This window comes from Carassius auratus, chromosome 26, assembly GCF_003368295.1.
Source record: "Carassius auratus strain Wakin chromosome 26, ASM336829v1, whole genome shotgun sequence".
In the NCBI taxonomy this organism is placed as follows: Eukaryota; Metazoa; Chordata; class Actinopteri; order Cypriniformes; family Cyprinidae; genus Carassius; species Carassius auratus.
This window is the reverse complement of record NC_039268.1, coordinates 5,814,800-5,836,155: the sequence shown is the minus strand read 5'-3', so window position 1 is coordinate 5,836,155 and position 21,356 is coordinate 5,814,800. Positions and strand designations below refer to the sequence as shown.

The window sequence follows — 21,356 nt, the reverse complement described above, 5'->3', positions numbered from 1 at the left end:
GATCTAAATAAGACAGCCTTGAAAATCTCATATCTATTTTTAATTCTCTAAAAAGAACCACTCTGTTCATGCTCTTCTCCTCCTCTCTGTGAAATCACATTGAGGAACGTTCATCAATGACGTAAAGCATATGAATTGAATCATTACTCTACATCCGATTCACGCTCAGAGAAAAGCATCAAAGCTCATCATCGTGGTTTGGGAGACGCATCACTTTCGAAACACATTTCCTAGTTAAGAACTATAGAAATGATCCCTGAAAGTATAGTCTTAACCTGTACTGACTAAAACCAGCTCATCTCTATTCTGACACTTTGCGTCTCAAAGACGGTGATCAGAGGTTTACGTCATCGTTACACTTAATATAACTGTGTAAAGCAAATTTTATAAACACTGGTATTTTAACAATCACCAACACTTCACACAACTAATACAAACACATCTCACTTCAGTTCACATCTGGAATACACGATTTTTCAGTCATACTGACATATATTTCGATATTTACTAGTGCTCACCATTATCATCGATGATAAAAACAACCAACACATTGAAATTGAATTTGCAACATTGTTCTTATTTTTGTACATATATTATAAATAATGTAAAATACTTTGTTCTTATTGTAGTAAAAATATAAATACACCTATATCATTGTCAAACATGCAGTTACCCATAATGCAAATCAAACAACGGGTGATAAAGCAACCAATCAAGAGAGAGCATCCTAAATAAAATAGACAAAACGTCACATATGAGACTTTCGAACAAAAACATAATGTGAAAATACATATTAAAACATATAACAGTAAATAAAGAATACATTATTTACATATAGAAGTTGACGTGTGTCTGTAGGGTTTTATGGTGAATTGGTGCAGCACTAACAAATGTCCGGAGGGAAACCGCCTAGTCTTTATAAAGGTTCCGATAAGAGTGAAAACTGTTCAATCGGTTCATATTTATTTTCTTCCAGGTAATTTCATAATATTTGTTATAATCCAGAAAACAGCACTTGCGGTATTCTGAAGACATACGTCCTTAAGATAAGTTTAATAACCAAATACAGCCAGCAGCACGTTTCAAAATGTAACTAATGGAAACTTTTTTCTGAGCACAATCTATTTCTCCTATAAATGTTTTAAATATGCACAGAATACATTCATGGATAAATAATACTCTAATATAAGAACATGTGTACAGACTATATTAAGATTATACCTATTATGTCATACAGAATCATTGGACACATCGATCTTAAAAACACAGTGATAAATTTGCATATTGAAACCACTTTATTGACTTGCATAATATGGAATTTCAGGTCTGTATTTGTTAAATGCTTGCATTACAGTACAGTCTAAAAAGCATGTTTAGACTTTTTGTTAATTGCCTCAGACAATCTTTGTACACTCATACCTGTTCAAAAATAAATTGTGTGATAAAATAACAATTTTAGATTAAGGCAATGCTGATTATTGGGTTTAATGCTACATGAGCTACATAATCTCTTTCAAACCCAATTTATGATTTTGGTTGCCTATTACCATAAAGGATTACTGTTTTCACTCAGTATGATTATATTTTAACAATCCTGAAAGTGGGAAAAAATATTTTTGTTTGTAATTGGCATAATGAAATGTATGGCATGATGCAATATAATATAGTATAAATATAACCAATAAAAGGCCATAATGAGTAACTCATCTTGCTTAAAACATTTCTATTAAAAATGCAAAAAAAAAAAATATTTCTTTACTTTGCCATGACAGCCATCAAAGCAACTTCAAAACATATACAAATTATACCAGCTGAAATTCAGATACACAGCAGAGAGATATGCCGTCCTCCAGGTTGCATGCAAATTATTAATAGATTAATAGTTGATTACAGAATAAAGTTTGATCATGCAGGCCTGTGCAAATACTTGAACATGCAGTGTAGAGCACTGAACGCAGAGACACTATCACAATCCAAGTTGCCCAAGAATTCAAAATCAGAAGAGGAGGAGGTAGATTTTATGATGGAATCTCTAGCACTATATCTTCTCTCAAACGTTTCCAGAGCAGACAAATCAGTTTCATTCTGAACCAGAAAAGCCATGTTCCTGATTTTCATTCACCTGGTGCAAAGGAAAATGGAAAAGAGATAATTAAAACCTTTACTTTTCAAATATTTACACATTAAATTAAGATTTCCTGCACAGAATAAACACTATTGTTAGAAACTATTTAGTAAAGATGCATCAAATTGATCAAAAGTTCTGTTAAAATGTAAAAAATTTCCAAACAATTCTATTTCAATAAGTGCTGTCTTGTATATATAGGGTTACTTATCTGCCCGCCAGTTCCTTCTTCAGACATGATTTAAATGAAGTAAAACGCTCTACGGTCTTATAGCCCTTCAGAAAAGAGAAAATTACAAATTAGTTTACAGGAAGAAAATATGGAACAAATATTTTTATCAGAAAAAAAAAAAGTCACTATTAGAAAATAATGGCCCAAAAAAAATGTGATCAATGTGATATAGAAATAGAAAAATAAATATGGGCACAAAGATGAAAATAAGTCCATTGTCAGAATGTGTAACTCTTGTGTTGTTCTCTGTCTATACAGTATAAACTTTCCAACTGAAGATTCATGAGATTACAGTTTTTCTCAATTGCTTTGGCTCAGTTCTCAAATGATTTTTTTATTTCCCAAAACATTAAGTTCAGATCTCTGAACAATTCGCTTCTTTTTAACATCAGATTGGAATTTCTTATTGATTTGAGAAAATTGCAAATGCTTTGGCACATGTGTGCAAAGAGTACATAAAACTGTCTGCAGTTTGGACAACAAATAATTGCATATGGCTTGTTGATCAAAACTGATGACTCGATTCTCACTTACACTGTCAAACACTTCAGAACTTCTCAGACATTATTTATTGTGTAAGTCATCACGTTCAAAACGATCTATTCAATTATCATAATTAGTATACATGAATGCATATTCTAAAATATATCTGACATTGACATTATTTGTAATGTCTGCTAAATTGGCACATGACCTCTAATTGCATTCACAATCTAATTGCAAATTACCTTTAATATGAATCAACCATTTAACCATTTACATAACCAATCAACTTTGGGAGTATATATATATATATATATATATATATATATATATATATATTAGTGCTGTCAATCGATTAAAAAAAATTAACTAATTAATCGCACAATTTTTAAAAATTAATCGTGATTAATCAATGCAATTAAAAGACTGAAACTTTTTGGATATGTAAATGTAAAATGTAAATAATTAATGTAAACTCAAGACATTTAAATTTAAATTCAAAATATTTCAATTCAAAATATGATTGTTTATTGGAATTTTTGTTTAACTTGTAACAGATTTTCTCATGTAAACAACACACCTGCAATAAACCATCAATATCCTCCAATTTAACTGTTGGCTTGAAAGCCATATTTATTACAGAAATAAAAACACAGGCATGTAAGTACCATTTGAATTTCAAAACAATCAATGCCAATGAAAAACAAAAATGATTTCCATGTTGAATTCTAAGTGGACTGAAAAAAATTCCAAAGTATAGTCATTGCCAGTGCTTTAAGTGGGCCGGTATGCACCGGTACTCAGTACCGCCACTTCCAAATATAGCTCTTGAGCGTACCGCCACCTCTCCGTGCGCCCAGAACGTGCTTGTAGCGTACCGGTATGCTCATTTGGACATCTGTTTTAATAGAGGTTTTAATCTTTTACCTGCACTGCTGATTTTCAGAGCGCCCTTCACAATGCGAGCTTCCTAATTCATCCCACCCAGAGCAGAAACTACATTACCCATTCACCCTTAAGTTACACAAGTGAATAGCGCATGTGTCGCTTTCCCACTGTTAAGTGTCAACAACTCAACGTGGCCGGAGAAGGTGTGTGAAACTCGTTGTGAGTTATACTAAAGCAAAATCTTGAGTATTTATTGTCTGATAAACATTAAAAACTGTCTGCGGAGGTTGAGTCGTCCTGCAGCCCCCGCTGGCTGCTCATTGGCTGCAGCATCTTTTTTTAAGTTCTAAAAAAATACCGTAGACGGCAAGGCACAAATTTAGATATTTATTTATCTAATTAATCTATAGCCTATGCACAAAGACAATATGATCCTTTTGTCTCCTTTTTGTTTTAAAGCTTGATGAAGAGAGAGAGCGCAAGTTGCTGCAGCTGCGAGGAGGACAGTGATGCACGCGTACACTGTAAAACCCGACAAGTTAACTTAACTCAAATCGTTTGAGTAAACCGATTGCCTTGACTGTAATACCCGACAAGTAAACTTAACTCAAACGGTTTGAGTAAACAGATATCCTTAAGCTATGTTAACTCAAACCGTTTGAGGAAACCGATTGCCTTAAACCATTTAAGTTGAAAAAACTAACAGTTATGAGTACTCTGAACTTAATTCAGTTGAGTTCACTGAAAGAAGATATACATTGCAATTAAGTGATTAAGTGATTAATTGAGCTTTAGTGATGAACACCTGCTTTTAACAAACATAATTACTGAAGAAAAGAGAGAAAGGAACAACAGCTGACTTCAGACACAGCCTCACTCATACCTGACAAGTTATGTTAACTCAAACCGTTTGAGGAAACTTATTGCCTTAAACCATTTAAGTTGAAAAAAACTAATAGTTACGAGTACTCTGAACTTAATTCAGTTGAGTTCATTGAAAGAAGATATACATTGCAATTAAGTAATTAAGCGATTAACTAAGTGCTGATTGAGAATTAGTGATGAACAGCTGCTGCTAACAAACAGAATCACTAAAGAAAAGAGAAACACAAGAACTATTACAACTGACTTCAGACACAGCCTTAGATGAAATCAACTGAAATAAAATACATGAAATCTCTCAAGATCTGATAAAACAACCCCACAAACAGCATCACCAGCTCCACTTATTAATAACCAGACTGACTTTATTTCTGTCAGACGTCTACAGAAGATCTTATTGAGAATGAACTAAGGTTTAGATGTTGATTTATTGTTATATTTGAAGTAACCATGTTAGAGATCAGTGTTTGCTTTAGTTGGGCTCTTGACCCTTGATTTCTTTCTTAGTCTTTTCTCTGGCTGTTATAACCGTGTGTTTCAAAAACACATTTGTTGTAACTCAAAAGCCCAGAAGAAATGCCATGAGGTGTTAACCTGTACCTACGTGTAGATTGTTATACTTTATAGCTGTGATGATAATTTTTCATTATTATTCACAAATATTGATCTATACAGAGTCTAATCTCTGATTAAACAAATGTGTAATTAGTACAAGTGGACCTAATAAAAATGACACTAAGAGCCAGTGATTCTGTGATAATCTGTTAATATAAAAATGATTTCATAAACATTTTGTACACATAGATTTGTCTTCTATGCCAGTAGCTCGTCACACACAGACATCAATAATCAGAATATGAACCTCAACAATGGTGACAAAAAAACATGCTGCAATGCATGCTGGGTACTATTGTAGTACAAAACTCATCCATGGCTCCCAGCATGCTCTGCAGCATTTTCTTTTTTTTTCTTTTATGGTCACCATTGTTGAGGTTCATATTCTGATTATTGATGTCTTTGTGTGACTGTTTGACACCGTAGAAGACCACACTGTTTGGAAAGTCTTTGTATTAACTGATTATTACAGAACCACTGGTTCTAACAGTCACTTTTACTATAGTCAATTTAATTACACAACCCATATTCCATCAGAGATTAGACTCCTAGCAGTCGCATAATTATATATATATATATATATTGGTTGTTATACCAATATAAAGCATAACATCCTACACCTAGGTACAGGTTAACGCCTGACAGCATTTCTTCTGGGCTTTTGAGTTACAACAAATGTTTTAGAAACACACGGTTATAACAGCCAGAGAAAAGACTAAGACAGTAATCAAGGGTCAAGAGCCCAACTAAAGCAAACACTGATCTCTAACATGGTTACTTCAAATGAAACAATAAATCAACATCTAAACCTTAGTTCATTCTCAATAAGATCTTCTGTAGACGTCTGACAGAAATACAGGTTGTTTAATCAGATCTTGAGAGATTTCATGTATTTTATTTCAGTTGATTTCATCTAAGGCTGTGTCAGAAGTCAGTTGTAGTAGTTCTTGTGTTTCTCTTTTCTTCAGTGATTCTGTTTGTTAGCAGCAGCTGTTCATCACTAATTCTCAATCAGCACTTAGTTAATCACTTAATTACTTGAATGCAAAGTTTTAAAACTTACATGGTTTAAATCAAGGCAATCTGTTTACTGTTAACTTGTCGGGTTTTACAGTGTACAGGAGTGATTGACAGTTCGCGGCACTGTGTACAAAAAATACTCCGCTACACAATTATTTCGTTTAAGCTTATTAACGTTAGCGTTACAGAAAGGTCTGATTTACGCACTGTTACAGTCATTGTTTTTTTTTTTTTTTTTTTTTAAACAATGACATTTGAGTTCATGATTTTAATGTTGCTGTTTCTTGTGGCAGACTGAATGAACAGTAATGTTTCTTGTGGCAGCCTGAAGAGTAATCCGGCAGAGTTTTGTAGGCTACTGAAACTTTCCGTCTAAAAGTCCTTCCTTGGTCTTATCCATATTTCTTTGCACGTTGAACACACATAGGTCACAACTGGAAATAAAAAAAACTGCAACCGCGTTAATTGCGTTATTTTATTTTAACGCGTTAAATATTTCAAATTAATCGAATGCGTTAACGCGCTAATTTTGACAGCACTAATATATATATATATATATATATATATATATATATATAGATTGCCCACAGCACAATCACTGCTGTAGAAGTTTTTCAGAATGGAGGACATTCACAACCCTGAACTGCAGCAACATTCTCGTGGAAGAGCAATTGGAAGGCGTGTAAGAATACGCGGTGGTGGTAGAGGAAGAAATAATCGAGGAAGAGGTGGAAATAGAAGAGTCAGAGTTATTTTTTCCCATGAATGTTATTTGTTGTTTGTGTATTTGTGGTAATACACAAATATGAAATGTAAAGTGAAATCTTGTTACTCTTGTCAGTTACTTTACATGTACAGTAAATACACTTGTATTGTGTATATACACATGAAGTACAAAAATAAACACTGTAAAAATACAAATGTTCATAGAATTCTTTTTTTTTTCTCTACATGCTATTGAATTTTCTCAAAAAATATGAGATTTTTGTTTAAACCCTTAATTTTCATGGTTGACTGTGGTGGTGAAAAAAAAAACTAAACATTTTGACCAGTGTGGGTCACACAATGACAAAAATACTTTAGATTTTGGTGGCCTTGGCCAAATTATTGACACAATAACTAGGTTTTGAAGCATGAATTAAATGTTTTGGGTGAGTAACTACATTTTGTAGACGTGCTATAAAGTTTTGAAGTTCCTGCAAACAGTTGTGACATTTGCACTCACAGTTTAGAGAATGTTAAGACTGTTTCGAAAAATGTGCCAAAGCAATTGAGAAAAACTGTAACCTTTGAGCTATTTCAGAGAAATGGTTTGTCATTAGTTTATCATCTAAATTCTCTTCATTAGTCGAGATTCACTTGCACAATTCATGCCAGATTGACAACAAGTCTAATAATAATGTGTAAAAATAAAAATAAAAAGTGTGCTTGGCAGTTTATGACAACTAGATTAACCATTTTACAATTAATGACTTATACGATGAACTAAAGACTTGATGTTTTGGGGGGTGAGACTATTGCAACGAAAACTATATAATACATTTTGAGCAACATGACATTAGCAACTGATAATGTAGGAAACAACAGAGAATTGTACATAATCATTTGCATGGATGTACCAAAGCATTTGCAACTTGTTCAAAGAAATGAGAAACTGGTTTTATGATGTGCACAAGTGACACAATGATGTGAGAATTGAACAGGTAGTTTTGAGAATTTCAATTCTGATCTGAGAAATGTACCAAAGTGACTGAGAAAATCTGTAATAATAATAAAAAACCCTAAAGGAAGATATAGGTTTCATTGTACAGATATAGCACTAGGTGGCGCTATAGTTGAAGAGATACTGTCCTTAGCTCTCACGACTACATTCGAAGGCTTGTGATAACCCAGTGAAGATAATGCACCATTCTTTCACCTACAGCCCTCTCTTACCCTGCCTCCACGGTGCAGCCGGTCCTTCATGATACCAATGAACTCTTTGTAACTGAGCTGATCATCATGATCCACATCAAATATCTTGAAGATGGTGTTAACAAGGTGACGGGTCAGCTTAAGGCCTGTTGCAACATACACTGCCCGAGCAAACTCATCTGGAAGACAGATAGATGCACATTCGGATAGTGAATTTGCTCCACAAATTTGGGTGTCTAATAGTATTTTGAGTATACAGTGACAGGTCCAAAATATTTCACCTTGTCCAATGGAGCGACATGCAAAGTTGTACATCTGCATGGCAATGGCGAAGTCTTCGAGGTTATTGAGGAACTGGAAGAAAGACCTGAATTCTTCAAAGGTGATGCCCTGATCATGAAAGGAAAGAGCAAAAAGACACAGGGGCAAAATCATTTTTTAAATCGGAGACATCCATTCTAACCGACACAGCTGCCATAAACTGGCATTCCATTCCATTTCAAAGAGGATCTGTGAGCAACATGACATCACACAAAATCCATAAGCACAATTTGCATTTCATACCCAAGTGAATCTGCCGAACAGACAAATGCAATGATTGACAAAAAGAAATCAACATTTTGATATATGCAAAAGAAATCAGATGCTGTGCCGCTCATGCTTGTTTGCTGATGCATGTTCTGCTCTTTGTGCTCTGCCACAATGCACACAATGATACATGCGAGGTTGAAAGGCATGAGTCATTTTACAGCGCAATGTCATAATTGTCAGCCTGTCTGGATGTAGAGAAACGAAAACAAACAGCATGACATCATAGCATGGAATCAAAGAGATAACTTACTATTTGACTGACAACAGAACACCAAGACTTAAAAACAGCTAAAAAGTTTGGGGTCTTTTTTTTATATGTTTTCAAACACAAAGGCTGAGTTTATTTACTCAAAAATAACATTGTTTTGAAATATTATTTCAATTAAAAATACCCATTTTTTAATATTTATTTTAATATATTTTAAAATTAAATTTGTTTATGTGATCCTAAAGCTGAATTTCCTGCAGTCATTACACCAGTCTTCAGGGTCACATGATCCTTCAGAAATCATAATATGCTGATTTGATGCTGTGGAAACATTTCCTATTATCATCAATGTTGGAACCAGTCGTGCTGTTCAATATTTGAAATTAAAGAAATTTAATTTCATCATTTTGATAATTTAAAAGTGCCCTAAATGAATAAAAGAAAAGCACAGGAAAGGCTTGTCTCGCAGCTGTGGCAATCCACATAAACCTCTCTGCAAGTATTTAACATAGTTCTAGTTACACATTAGGCTTAACTGTTTGATGTTTAAAGCTGGATTTTGCTGGACTGAGTTCAGGACTTGGCACTCTGGTGGAAAACCATAAAATGCCATAAAAGTGAGTTTAGGGTCTATTCCATGGGATTTTGAGAGGAAGGTGCAGCCATTCTAGCCAAATGTACAAACTGCTCAAAGGGGCCCCAAAACCTGATACCCTCAACACAAACAGCTCCCTCAGATGGGACTGGGAAAGAGCTAAAAGAGAGCAGTCAGGCATGGAGGAACCTACATCAGGTGACCCTCTATAGATGGGTAGCATATCATTCAAACACAAACTTTGCCTCAAGCGAATATGCACCCCACACCCACACAAATACAGTGGGCGAAAGAGTATTTGGACACTTCACATAGAAATGAAGCAATTTCATTATATATTTTATATATAGATTGATTTATAGGTAGGTAGACAGACATCCAGGTAGGAAGAGACAAGCTGATAGATAGATGTGTTTAGACAGAAAGACAGATATACAGACAAACAGACAGACAGACAGACAGGCAAACAGACAGACAGAAAGTCAGTCAGACAGACAGACAGACAGACAGACAGACAAACAGACAGAAAGACAGACAGACAGACAGACAGACAGACAGACCGACAGACAGACAGACAGACAGACAGACAGACAGACAGACAGACAGATAGACAGACAGACAGTCAGACAGTCAGACAGTCAGACAGACAGACAGACAGACAATCAGAGAGACAGAGAGACAGACAGACAGACAGACAGACAGACAGACAGACAGACAGTCAGACAGAGAGACAGAGAGACAGACAGACAGACAATCAGTGAGACAGAGAGACAGACAGACAGACAGTCAGACAGACAGTCAGACAGAGAGACAGAGAGACAGACAGTCAGACAGACAGTCAGACAGACAATCAGAGACAGAGAGACAGACAGACAGACAGACAGACAGACAGACAGTCAGACAGACAGACAGACAGACAGTCAGAGAGACAGACAGTCAGACAGACAGACAGTCAGAGAGACAGAGACAGACAGTCAGACAGACAGACAGACAATCAGAGAGACAGAGAGACAGAGAGACAGTCAGAGAGACAGACAGTCAGACAGACAGTCAGTCAGACAGACAGACAGACAGACAGACAGACAGTCAGACAGACAGAGAGACAGAGAGACAGACAGAAAAATATTTTAAGTGTGGATGAAGCAACCAAATGCTTTTTGGGGCCACTGTATTTTTTTATATAATTTGAAACTCAATAAATATATTGAAAGCTCTCACAACAAGATAATCTTTGCTGATTGAAAGTAAAGGTCATTTACTTTCTTGAACACGTGCCACAAAATCAAAGGGAGGAAAAACAACTGAAACAAAATGAAAGGCAAATCCAAACAAAACACGATCTGATCAAGAGCTGCGGGACGGCGAATCATTCTGGCAGGGACAAACCTCTGCTTTCTTCCAGTGTGAGATAAACAGGGATGACAGAGAGAATACAGGACGTTTTTGTACACTGTAATAGAGCTGGAACTTACCCTGCATCTTGTGTGCACCAGAGACATTCTTTGACTATATTACACCATTACTATAGCACATGCGTCATTACTACAGCAATCAGTATAGATATTTACTGGATACTGATGAGAATATCTGGAAAAAAAGGGATCAGTTTCTTCTGAAAGTCACTAAATATTGGAGGAATTTATTAAAGATTTAATATAGTGGCACAGTATACCGAACAAATAATAAATAGAAAGCAAAGAAACATAATATAACGTTTGCATTGAAGACATAGTTCTTTACATTATGTACATAGTCATAATAATAATAAAGTCACACGGATTATTGTAATGTTTTTTATCATTTCTGTGGCACTCATTTACTGAAGAGGATCCACTGGGCAAATTATATAATGCTAAATTTCTCCAGATCTGTTCCAATGAAGAAACAATCTCATCTAAATCTTGAATGAAGAAACAAACTTATCCTGCATGGCCTGAGGGTGAGTACATTTTCAACATATTTTGTAATTTTATTTTATTTTTTTGTTGACTATTCCATTAAAACAACTGGGCCTGGGAAAAGACCAGTTCCACTTTACTACAACGTGTGAGTTTGACACTTGCTTCTTATACAAACATGGTAATAGTAAGAAAGATGGCTGTCTGCTGGATGGAAAGGTTTAGTCAACTAAGTTGTAGTGGGGTGAGAACAGAGAGACTATAAGATTAAACTGCAGTTTACATGCAAGTGTCCCACACTCACTATGGGCCATTTGAGCATTCAAGGGTGAATGAGCACTCAAGGTGTAGAAATCTTGGGGCTGAATAAGAGAGCTTTATACATGCATAGAAAAAATATATGTGTTAGTATTTTTTTGCGTTAGTAAAGTTAGTAAAAATTAATTTGTAGCTGTATTTTTAATATACAGTTTCCTTGCGGGGCACACAGTGTTGACCCATGTAATGCTGTTGGGAAGAGAAGTAACATGCTGGGTGAAAGTGTGAGTATGGGGGAGGTGGTCATCACAGTTGTCCTACACCTTCCTTTCAGATGAAGTTAGAGGCTAGGTGATGTTATTCATTACCTTCTCATCAGGTATACACTGCCGCACATTCTCCAGATAGCTGCGGATATCTTCTACATTAGTGTAGCGCAGCAAAATCCGTGCAAAGTCCTCCTCGCTGATGGTGGTCATGCCTTTGGAATAAGTCAGGAACTCGATCTCCAACATTTCCGTTTGCAGATTATCCATAAATCTGAAAGAGCAATGAACGCAAAAATCAGAGTCAGTTTGCAGCCTAACTAAGCATAGGAGATGTTTTTAAATACTTCTTTGTCATTTTATCATGCTATATCTTGTTAGGACAAGCTGTTAACTGACTTCAACATTTTCTTCTACCTGCTTGATGGACATTAGTTCTCATGCATCCATTCTTGCCAAGTGGATATGAATTAGTGCCATGTTTTTAGGGCTTTTTTCAACTCAAGTTGTCATACCTGTAGAAGTCGTCAAATGTTAGCTCTGCCTTTCCTTTCTTGCCAAAGAAGTGCACAAGCAGAGTGGTGTCAATCATCATGTTCTCATCGGCACGCTGTGATTGGTGAGGAGTGGAAGTAAAGAGAGCAAAATGAGAAAGAAGAAACTATGACAAAAATCCTTCTGTCTCTGGAATAAGAAATCAGTTCATCATAGGCTTGCTGAGCCATTCAGAGTACCAGCCATCCAGCCCTTGAAAGTGTGCATCCATTTATCACTTCAGACTTGTTCTGAGAAGACGTGCAGACGTGCATCTTTATACCATGAGTGGGTGAGAATGGCATAAAGATTGTATATTAGACCAAAACAAAAGCACAAAGAGCAATGATACACAGAAATGCACACAAACATGCCAGTTGTGCACTTATAGACCCCCTGTATACATCTGGTATATTCAATTACTAATGAATGTGGTTCACAAAAATCTCTTGTCAGGATTGGACGTTTATACCAGATGTAAATACAGGACACCAAAACATGACAACAAGAGCAAAGACACACAGAGCATCCACATTGCATGCGTTTCTGCAGCAAACTTTCACACAGTGTATCTGCAAGAGATTTGTGAAAGAAATGCACACAGGAGCAAATTCCACCTTTCCTTCTCTGGAGAGAATCTTCAGCTTGTTTAAACACCTCAACTCTAAAGTTAAAGATCAATTTGAGCTATCTTGTAAGTATCATGAATCCTTTTTTTTTTAAGTGGAGCTCAGGAAAAGGTGTTCATGTTGTTCATTCACCAGTAAAAAAACAAACAAAAAAAACTTTTGCCAGTGGCACGGCGTCCAAAAACCTGGAGAAAGGTGGCCGAAAGGTGCACATCCAGGTTGGTTTTCTTTTTTTTTTTTTTCTACCCATGCTTCACCGTCATCTGCAAGAAGAGCCTATCATGCTTAGACCAGGTAGACCAGGTAAAACCAGGCATAAACACTAAACAGCTCCTCTCATGGTTATGGGCCTCTGTGCAATAAAGCGGGCCAGAATGCAAGTCCATGCTGTACCTCTAGCTTAAAATCCTATCCATGGAGAAACAATCAGTGGGTAGTTACAAAGAGAAAAACAATGGTTCTTTTTCACTAGCCAGATAGATTCAGTGTGATAGAGGTGTGGTGTTTTATCAACATACAATAACACAAAACTGTAAAACAGAGACTGTTCAACAGTAAATCCACTTTGAAAGTCTGTTTCCAGAATATAGAGTAGAATAGAATAGAATAGAATGACCATAATTGTGAAATTTTATAAAAAAAAGTCCCAATTGTGAGATATAAAACCACAATTGTGATAAAGCAAATACATATTTATTTATTCATTAATAGCCTTATACAAGAGAGTTCCAAAAGCATTGTAGGCATGTTCTCAACTCAGAAGCTGTTCCAAAGTATACAAGTATGCTGTCTTCTAAGATACCTTGTTTTAACTTAATTTAAAAGCAGTATCACGTACACTGCAGCTTCTCCAAATCATATGTCGAAAGGAAATTTAACAGATTTTTAATATACATACATATTTCATTCACTGACAAAAAAAGCAGTTCCACCTCATTAAAACATACTACTTCACGCAATATTTGTGTGTGCTGTTAATTTTTGTACCTATTCACAACATTGCATTTCTTTTGGAAACAACTGTAAGTGTCAGGGGAGGACCATTATTAGTGTGATGCATGTGTAAAGTTATTGTTAACAGTTGCTACTTGCTACTTATGTAAGAATGCTCTAAATCGATCACTTATTATGTTTCATACCGATTAGGATCCTGCCTTAAAAGGTAGCTGCCAATGACCTGTTAAAAATTCATATATTTTTGACCATCATGGGGAAAATCCTTAACAACAGTCTGCATTATACACTGTAAAACATAATTTTACATAATTGTAAATAAAACAGTGATTAGCATGTTTTAGAAGAGAATACTATTTCAGTCTTTAAACTTCAAAGTTAATTGCCATTTCTTCTTTTGTGCAAATTATATGCAAGCAATTCCTGAGTGACAATAGTTTCAAAGTAAATGCCACACCATTTTATTTTCAGTGTAGATTAAATATATACATATTGCCAATGTTGGAATATTCTATATGCTAAATACAATACTGGGGGGATAAAAGATACTGAACTAAAACTTTAACTGAAATAAATATAAATTACTAGCAAAGACTGAAACTTTAGTCATTCATTTTATTTTATAAAAACATATTCTCAGTGTAGCTTAAATAAATGTCCACAAATGTTACATTTGGCAGGTTCTATCCTAACTTGAGATAAAAAAAAATTTTTCTGGGATCTGGCATGGATCAACACCCCACCCCGCAAAATGTATTTATTTTATTTTATTTGTATCTTTGGGTTTTTGTATTCGCCCCATTACTTTACCCACTGGCGGTCATAAATATGCCATGTGACTGAAACGGATAAACAAATGTATCCTTTTTTATCTAAAACATTTGTAGCTGTTTTTCTCCTTTCACAATTTCATCATCAATCTGCTGGAAGAGTGACATCACAACACTGTGGTTACAGGAAACCATTAATGTGAGGTCATCATTCTATGTAACACCACAGCCAGGCCCACAGTGTGACTTAGACACTGCCTGAAGCATTTTACTCTTTGATCTAAAAACAGCGGTAAAAACAGTGATTACTGCTGTCGACTTCTAAGATGAGTAACCCCAATCACACTTCCACACATGCTAGCATGCGCCCTTTAGCCCACAAACACACAATGTCTGGTACCCTGCAGTTGTCAACTCAGACAAACAGACCTGTCTAACTGCTGTGTCATCTGAGGAAGCCAAGCTGAAATTACCCTTTCATTGTGAATAACAGACTAAGTAAATACAGGGCATCTGCACACAGCTCTCCACAATCATTAAACTACTGCTTCCTACAGACGCCCTCTATTAGCCATTAGAACACAAACACAGCATCAGGATGAGCAGACATATTCTGACATATTCAGTGCACAAACAAAGGTTTTTAATGTGCCTGCCAGCTGAGAGCACTTACGATATTATGTTATTATTTGCAGTCGGTTTAACACAAGGATTGCCCACGCAAAATATCAGAAAAACAACTAAACACAGACATCGATATGATGAAATTACAAAAACGATGATGAAGCATGAACCAAGCTAGCAATTCTCTGCAATTCTCTGCAAAAAAATCATGTTAAACGTGAAACTGAAACCTAAACCCACCCACCCACATACACACACACACATTTGTTTCTGTAAATTGAGAGGAATTTCCCCTTAACCTACTCCTTACAGAACACCTGTTTGCATTGTTACAGTTTCAGATAAACATCATTTACTATTTTTACTATTTTCTTCCTCTCATGGGCACCGAAGGCTGGTCCCCACAATGTCTAAAAAGTATATAAAAAATATTAAAATAACACTGGTAAATATCTTTTTTTTGTGTGTGAAAATTTTAGCTTTATTTCTTACTAATGTGAAGGTTTTTTTAATATTTTAAATATTAAAAAAAATGTAATTTTGAGGAAAAATACTGATTGGTTGGTTGAGTTTTGGAGTGAATCATCAAAAGCAGATTTACTAGAAGATCAACAGTTGATAAAATAGATAAAAAGGGGTTACAAAATGAATTAGGATAAAAGGATATGCATAGGTCATTTAAATGACAATGATGTTATAGGGTTGAGATGATAAAACAGGGAGGAATGATAGTTACAATGTACATTTTCCAGGTGAGAGCATTGTGTTAGGGATGGCTAGGGACAAATAAAAACATCGGATGAGACTGGAGGACAGAGGGCTATGGCCGTACCTCTGCCAGATCAGAAAACAGGGCCTGGCTCGCGCCACGTCTCAGTATATCCCAGTAGCTCCTGGGCACAAACTCCTGACTCTCTTTTTTTAGCACCTGCAGAGGGGTTAGCATGAGATGGAAAGCTGTTATCACGTTAGCTTTGAAAGACATGGTTAATAATAGGATGTGTCAGGTGGTCTCTCAGTCCTTTTCTCAATCATGAAGGATATATTGCAAATTTATCAACCTGAACAACTAAATATACAGTGTGACAGATTAATATGAAGATTGGGAGAGGGGACTTGTTGATGTTAGCCAAATGCTAATTGTATGTGGTTATATGAGGTGAGTGATCAATAATAATAATAATAATAATAATAATAATAATAATAATAAAAATTGGAGATTAACCAAGATTGAAAGGTTTTACCAGCATATATATCAATATATCAGGTACAGAATCTTCTGTGAAATGGCTCATGTGCGACATCATTTACTCACAGTATACAGTTTGTACCACAGCACAAAATCTTGATTATGATTGGTCCAGTCTATGAATATTTTCAGGTTTGTTTTTAGATGCATATCACTTCGCCATGTTCTTTTCAGACACTTTTGAACTAATAACAGTGGCTCAGACTTAAGCAATATGCTGGAACACAATTTGGGGGGGGGGGTTTCTTGTGATAAATACACAGAGTAGCCATGACTTAAGCAGAATAACTGATTCTGAATTGTTGCAACATGACAGCATGTGCATTCAATAATACAATGAGTTATGATTATACAGTGGCTGAGAGACTAATTGATAGCTTTCAGTCACGTGACCTCCTCGAAGACCTGGAGGGCAAGACATCCGTAACTGCAGCACAAAACTACAGTTGTTTCACAGCCGCACATATTTAGATCACCTCTCAAAAGAATAAAACAAAGGTTTGTGAACAAATTCCAAGTTTTGGCCATTTGCAAGCCATACCGGCGATAGTTTAATTATTTTAACAGTTTGACTAATGCTGTAAAAGCACTTAAAGTAAAGAGTAATCACTATATTAATGATGCATAGTTTACATATGCAAGCAGATGAGGCCAGAATATAAATGCAATATGCTTGCCTGTACAGAATATACATAATCAATAAGATGTATACTGAATTTCACTTTTTAATATCTGCGTTTTACTTCATTACTTTGCAAACTGCATAAAAATTACTGGTGGTCAGTGGAGCAGTTCTTCATTTTGCTCACCAGTTGGGCGTTCCTATGAGTGTGTGACCTCACGTGAAAACTATCAATAGTGACTCATCAAGTTAAGGAAAACAGGAAATATATCTCTCTCATCAGTCCTGTGCTTTAATAGACAATGAAGACCATTATCTTTCACTCTGTCGCTCTCTGGGATTCACATATATAAAAAAGTGGCTTTATCCAAATTTCGGAACTGGAAAACCAGCTCAGGAGGGCTTTCATGGACACTCTTGTGTAGATGTTTGTGTTTGTACTTGATCTGAATGTAAAAGTCCATGTCTTTTGTTTTTGTGTGAACAGAATTGTCCACTACTATAGTACTACTATTACTAATACTACTACTAATAAAGTTGGGAACATTGTAAAAAAAAAAAAAAAAAAAAAAAAAAAGGTTTGTTAGTCTATGGTCATTAGAATGAATTTATTTAAAAAGAAAATCGATTTTTAGTATCTACCCATTTATATTTTCTGTTTATCAACTAGTGCATTTAACAAATAATAAATAAAATAGTAAAAACAGTAACACTGTAAAATATTATTAAAATTTAAAAAACAGCTTTCTATTTTATTATTATTATTATTATTTTTTTAATATATCATATATTTCTGTGATGGGAAAGCTGAATAATCAGCAGCTATTTGTCCATTACTACAGTCTTCTGTTATTAGTCTTCAGTGCCACATGATTGTGCTTTGTGATAACTTATTATATGATTTTTTTATGAATATACAGTTCAAAAGAACAACATTTATTTAAATTAAGAATATTTTGTTATGTCTTCTCTAGCACATTTGATCAATTTAATGCATACATGCTGAATAAAACATTAATCAATTATTTTAAAAACCTTAGTGACTTAATGGTAGTATATATGAAGATATCCATTAATCTTGGTCTTGAAAGAGCTGAGAAAAAAAAAAATAGTTTGAGTTCATTTTGAAATCTCTGACTTTATAAATGTTCCTTTGATCTCATTGTTGTCTAGAAGAAGCAACTTCAACATCTCATTTGAGAGATGTAATGTAAGTGATTTAATGAGTGAACGAGTGAAAGACTCCAGAGCTGGCTCAATAGAAAACACATTTTACACCAACAACCTCACCTACTCTTACCCAGACCTGTTCTTTATAGCCCACTGATGAAGTTTGTAACTGACACGTTGTGGATAAACAAACTAAAATCAATAAGAATCAAATTAGACTGATTGTGGCAAAACACCCACATGCTCTCTGACCTCTGAGGTCCACTCCACCTCCCTCCACATTTTCATTCAGTCATCTGCAGATCTCTCTCATTCTCCCATCATTCCTGCCATGATTTCAAGATTCACACAGAGGTTATAGTTCACAGGCCAGAGGGCCGGGGGTGATACATACGCTGTTGATGGGGGCAACCTGATATCCATAGAGCTGCATACTCTACACAGAGACGAGGGGAGAGGTCACAGCATGCGGAAGAAGAGAGGAAGGAGAGAACGACATAAGAAGAGATGGACAAAGACAGGTTAAACATGCAAAAAGTAGAAAGTGGTTTAACCACAGGACAGTTGGCACAATTTCGCAAGCTTCCAAGAGGGGATGACGTGACTGGCTCCCTCTCAGGCAGCCCTTGGGAAACTGGACATGTGAATGAGATAAGAAGGGTTATGCATCCGGGACAGGCAAAGTGAATGCAGATACTGTAAGTCTAGAGGAAGTTTACAGTGGATGGCCAAATGTACTCAGTTGTCTTTGGGATATATATATATATATAGGGGTATTTTGAGCATCCCATAACTAGGCATGTACATTTTCTGAAGATAATGTGACTGCTGCTTGCCTGTGCAAAACTTGCAAATATGATATGGCCATCGTAGTTGGTTGTCAAGGTATGGTTTTGCAGTTGTTAAGGTGTTCTAGTGCTAGGGTGTTGTCAAAATATGGCTCAGGTCCATTGTTCAATGGCCATCCATGGGATTTTTTAACCCAATTTGTCATTTGGCTAAAGCAGAAAATTGTAACTCTGAAAATTAATAAATAGGGATGCACTACGCACACACACCCACAAACACACAAACACACAAACACACACACACACACACACACACACACACACACACACACACACACACACACACACACACACACACATTAAACCTTTGGGGGCAATGCATTTTTTGATTATCTTATTTATAAGAAGGTCTTATGGTCACAAAGATTGTGTTTGATCAGAACTACATTAGTACATTTAACAAATAAATATTTTGAAGTGTGTTTATTGCAATAACCACTTTCTATTTTTACATATTTTAATGTATTTATTGTTTATTTTATTTTATTTATTATTATTTTATTTATTATTCACATGATCCTTCAGAAATCCTTCTAATATGCTGACATGAAGCTCAAAAAACATTTCTTATCAATGTTGAAAATTAAAATAAAAAAATGTAGAATATAAATGACTTCTGTCACTTTTGATCAAATAATGTAATTGTGGTATAACCCTTTTTATTTCTTAAAAACAAAACAAAAACAAACAAACAAAAAAACCTTACTGACCCATCAGTGCATCCCTATAACACAGCTCCTCTTCAACAGCCTGCATGACTTGAGATACATATCTGGAGGATGCTTTATATGCCAAAGTTTAATATTTACTGTAGGTAAGGGTTATACCACTAACCCCAGGCATGAGCAAAACAAATACTTAAGCAAACACCACTAATCACATGTTACAGTACCACTGTCTCACACTAAGCTCGTTCAAAGAGTGTTGAATTCAGAGAGAGTGAATGGATGTCACTCCTTCTATATCTTATGTAGAACATTATATAGTTTAGTAATCATGTGTTGAAAGGACCACTGAACCAGTCTTAAGTATCAGGTATATTTGTAGCAATAGCCAAAAAAAAAAAAAACTGTATGGGTCAAAATTATCAATTATCCTTTATGACAAAAATCATTAGGATATTAAGTAAAGATCATGTTCCATGAAGATATGTTGTAAATTTCCTACTGTAAATATAACAAAACTTTTTTTTTTGATTAGTAATATTCATTGCTAAGAATTCATTTGGACAACTTCAAAGGCGATTTTCTCAGTATTTTTAATTTCTTGTGCCCTCAGATTCCAGATTCTCAAATAGTTGTATCTCGTCCAAATATAGTCCTATCCTAACAAACCATACATCAATGGAAACTTTATCATGTCATGACAAAATATAAATTTCCCTTTACAATGAAGAATAACAAAACATATATAATTTTAAATAAGAATCCCCAATCACTCTGAACAAAAGACACATAAACATAGACGCTGTATTCTAAGTTAATGCCATAAACCCTTTGAACCCTGTTTATCTCATGAAATCCTCTAGTTTTCTAGTTTTACTACAACTCAATACCGGCAATTTGGAAAATATTGATCATTACTGATTGAGCATAACAAACTACAAGGTTTATAAACATATACAGTAACCTTTAAAAATCACATTGGTGACAAAATGTATATGCAACTGTGAGATACTGTCTACACCATCCTAATAAGTAATTAAATAAACTGTTTATGACACTTTTTTACAAACAGAAAACAAAATAGTGTATGAATTTTTCCCACTTGACAAATGGTTGAGTGACAGGAGAAAAATAATCAGAAATGTTGACTATCAAGCTCAGATTTATGTGCTATGAAAACTGAATTTTGGATACATCTAAATAAGTTTTTAATTTGTGTATTTTATTTATTTATCTTTAATTAAATGTACAAATATGTAAAATACAGGATTATGATTTAAAATGTACAATTTGTGAGAACTAGGACTGAAAAACAG

At 35.1% G+C, this 21,356-nt stretch overlaps 1 protein-coding gene and 1 non-coding gene across 12 annotated transcripts in view; both read right to left on the bottom strand.

The window, feature by feature from the left end:
• Positions 1-56: 56 nt before the first annotated feature.
• Positions 57-272, bottom strand: LOC113044825 (small nucleolar RNA U3). The gene has a single exon (XR_003275931.1). It is a non-coding gene; the product is annotated as a small nucleolar RNA U3 (small nucleolar RNA).
• Positions 273-1,272: 1,000 nt separating this feature from the next.
• The window catches only part of micu3a (mitochondrial calcium uptake family, member 3a), a 28,117-nt gene continuing 8,033 nt past the window's right edge, over positions 1,273-21,356 (bottom strand). For 2 of the 11 annotated variants that reach the window (XM_026203819.1, XM_026203830.1), the window contains exons 8-17: positions 18,922-18,963; positions 16,319-16,414; positions 13,532-13,546; positions 12,491-12,585; positions 12,078-12,249; positions 10,940-10,948; positions 8,441-8,549; positions 8,181-8,338; positions 2,337-2,401; positions 1,273-2,125 (exon numbers count right to left, since the gene is read on the bottom strand). In XM_026203819.1, coding sequence (XP_026059604.1) covers positions 2,119-2,125; positions 2,337-2,401; positions 8,181-8,338; positions 8,441-8,549; positions 10,940-10,948; positions 12,078-12,249; positions 12,491-12,585; positions 13,532-13,546; positions 16,319-16,414; positions 18,922-18,963 — 768 coding nt within the window. In that variant the 3' untranslated portion in view covers positions 1,273-2,118. Of the gene's footprint in view, positions 2,126-2,332; positions 2,402-8,180; positions 8,339-8,440; positions 8,550-10,939; positions 10,949-12,077; positions 12,250-12,490; positions 12,586-13,531; positions 13,547-16,318; positions 16,415-18,921; positions 18,964-21,356 lie in introns of those variants that run through there. The other 9 variants (XM_026203824.1, XM_026203822.1, XM_026203821.1 and 6 more) reach the window with 9 other exon arrangements.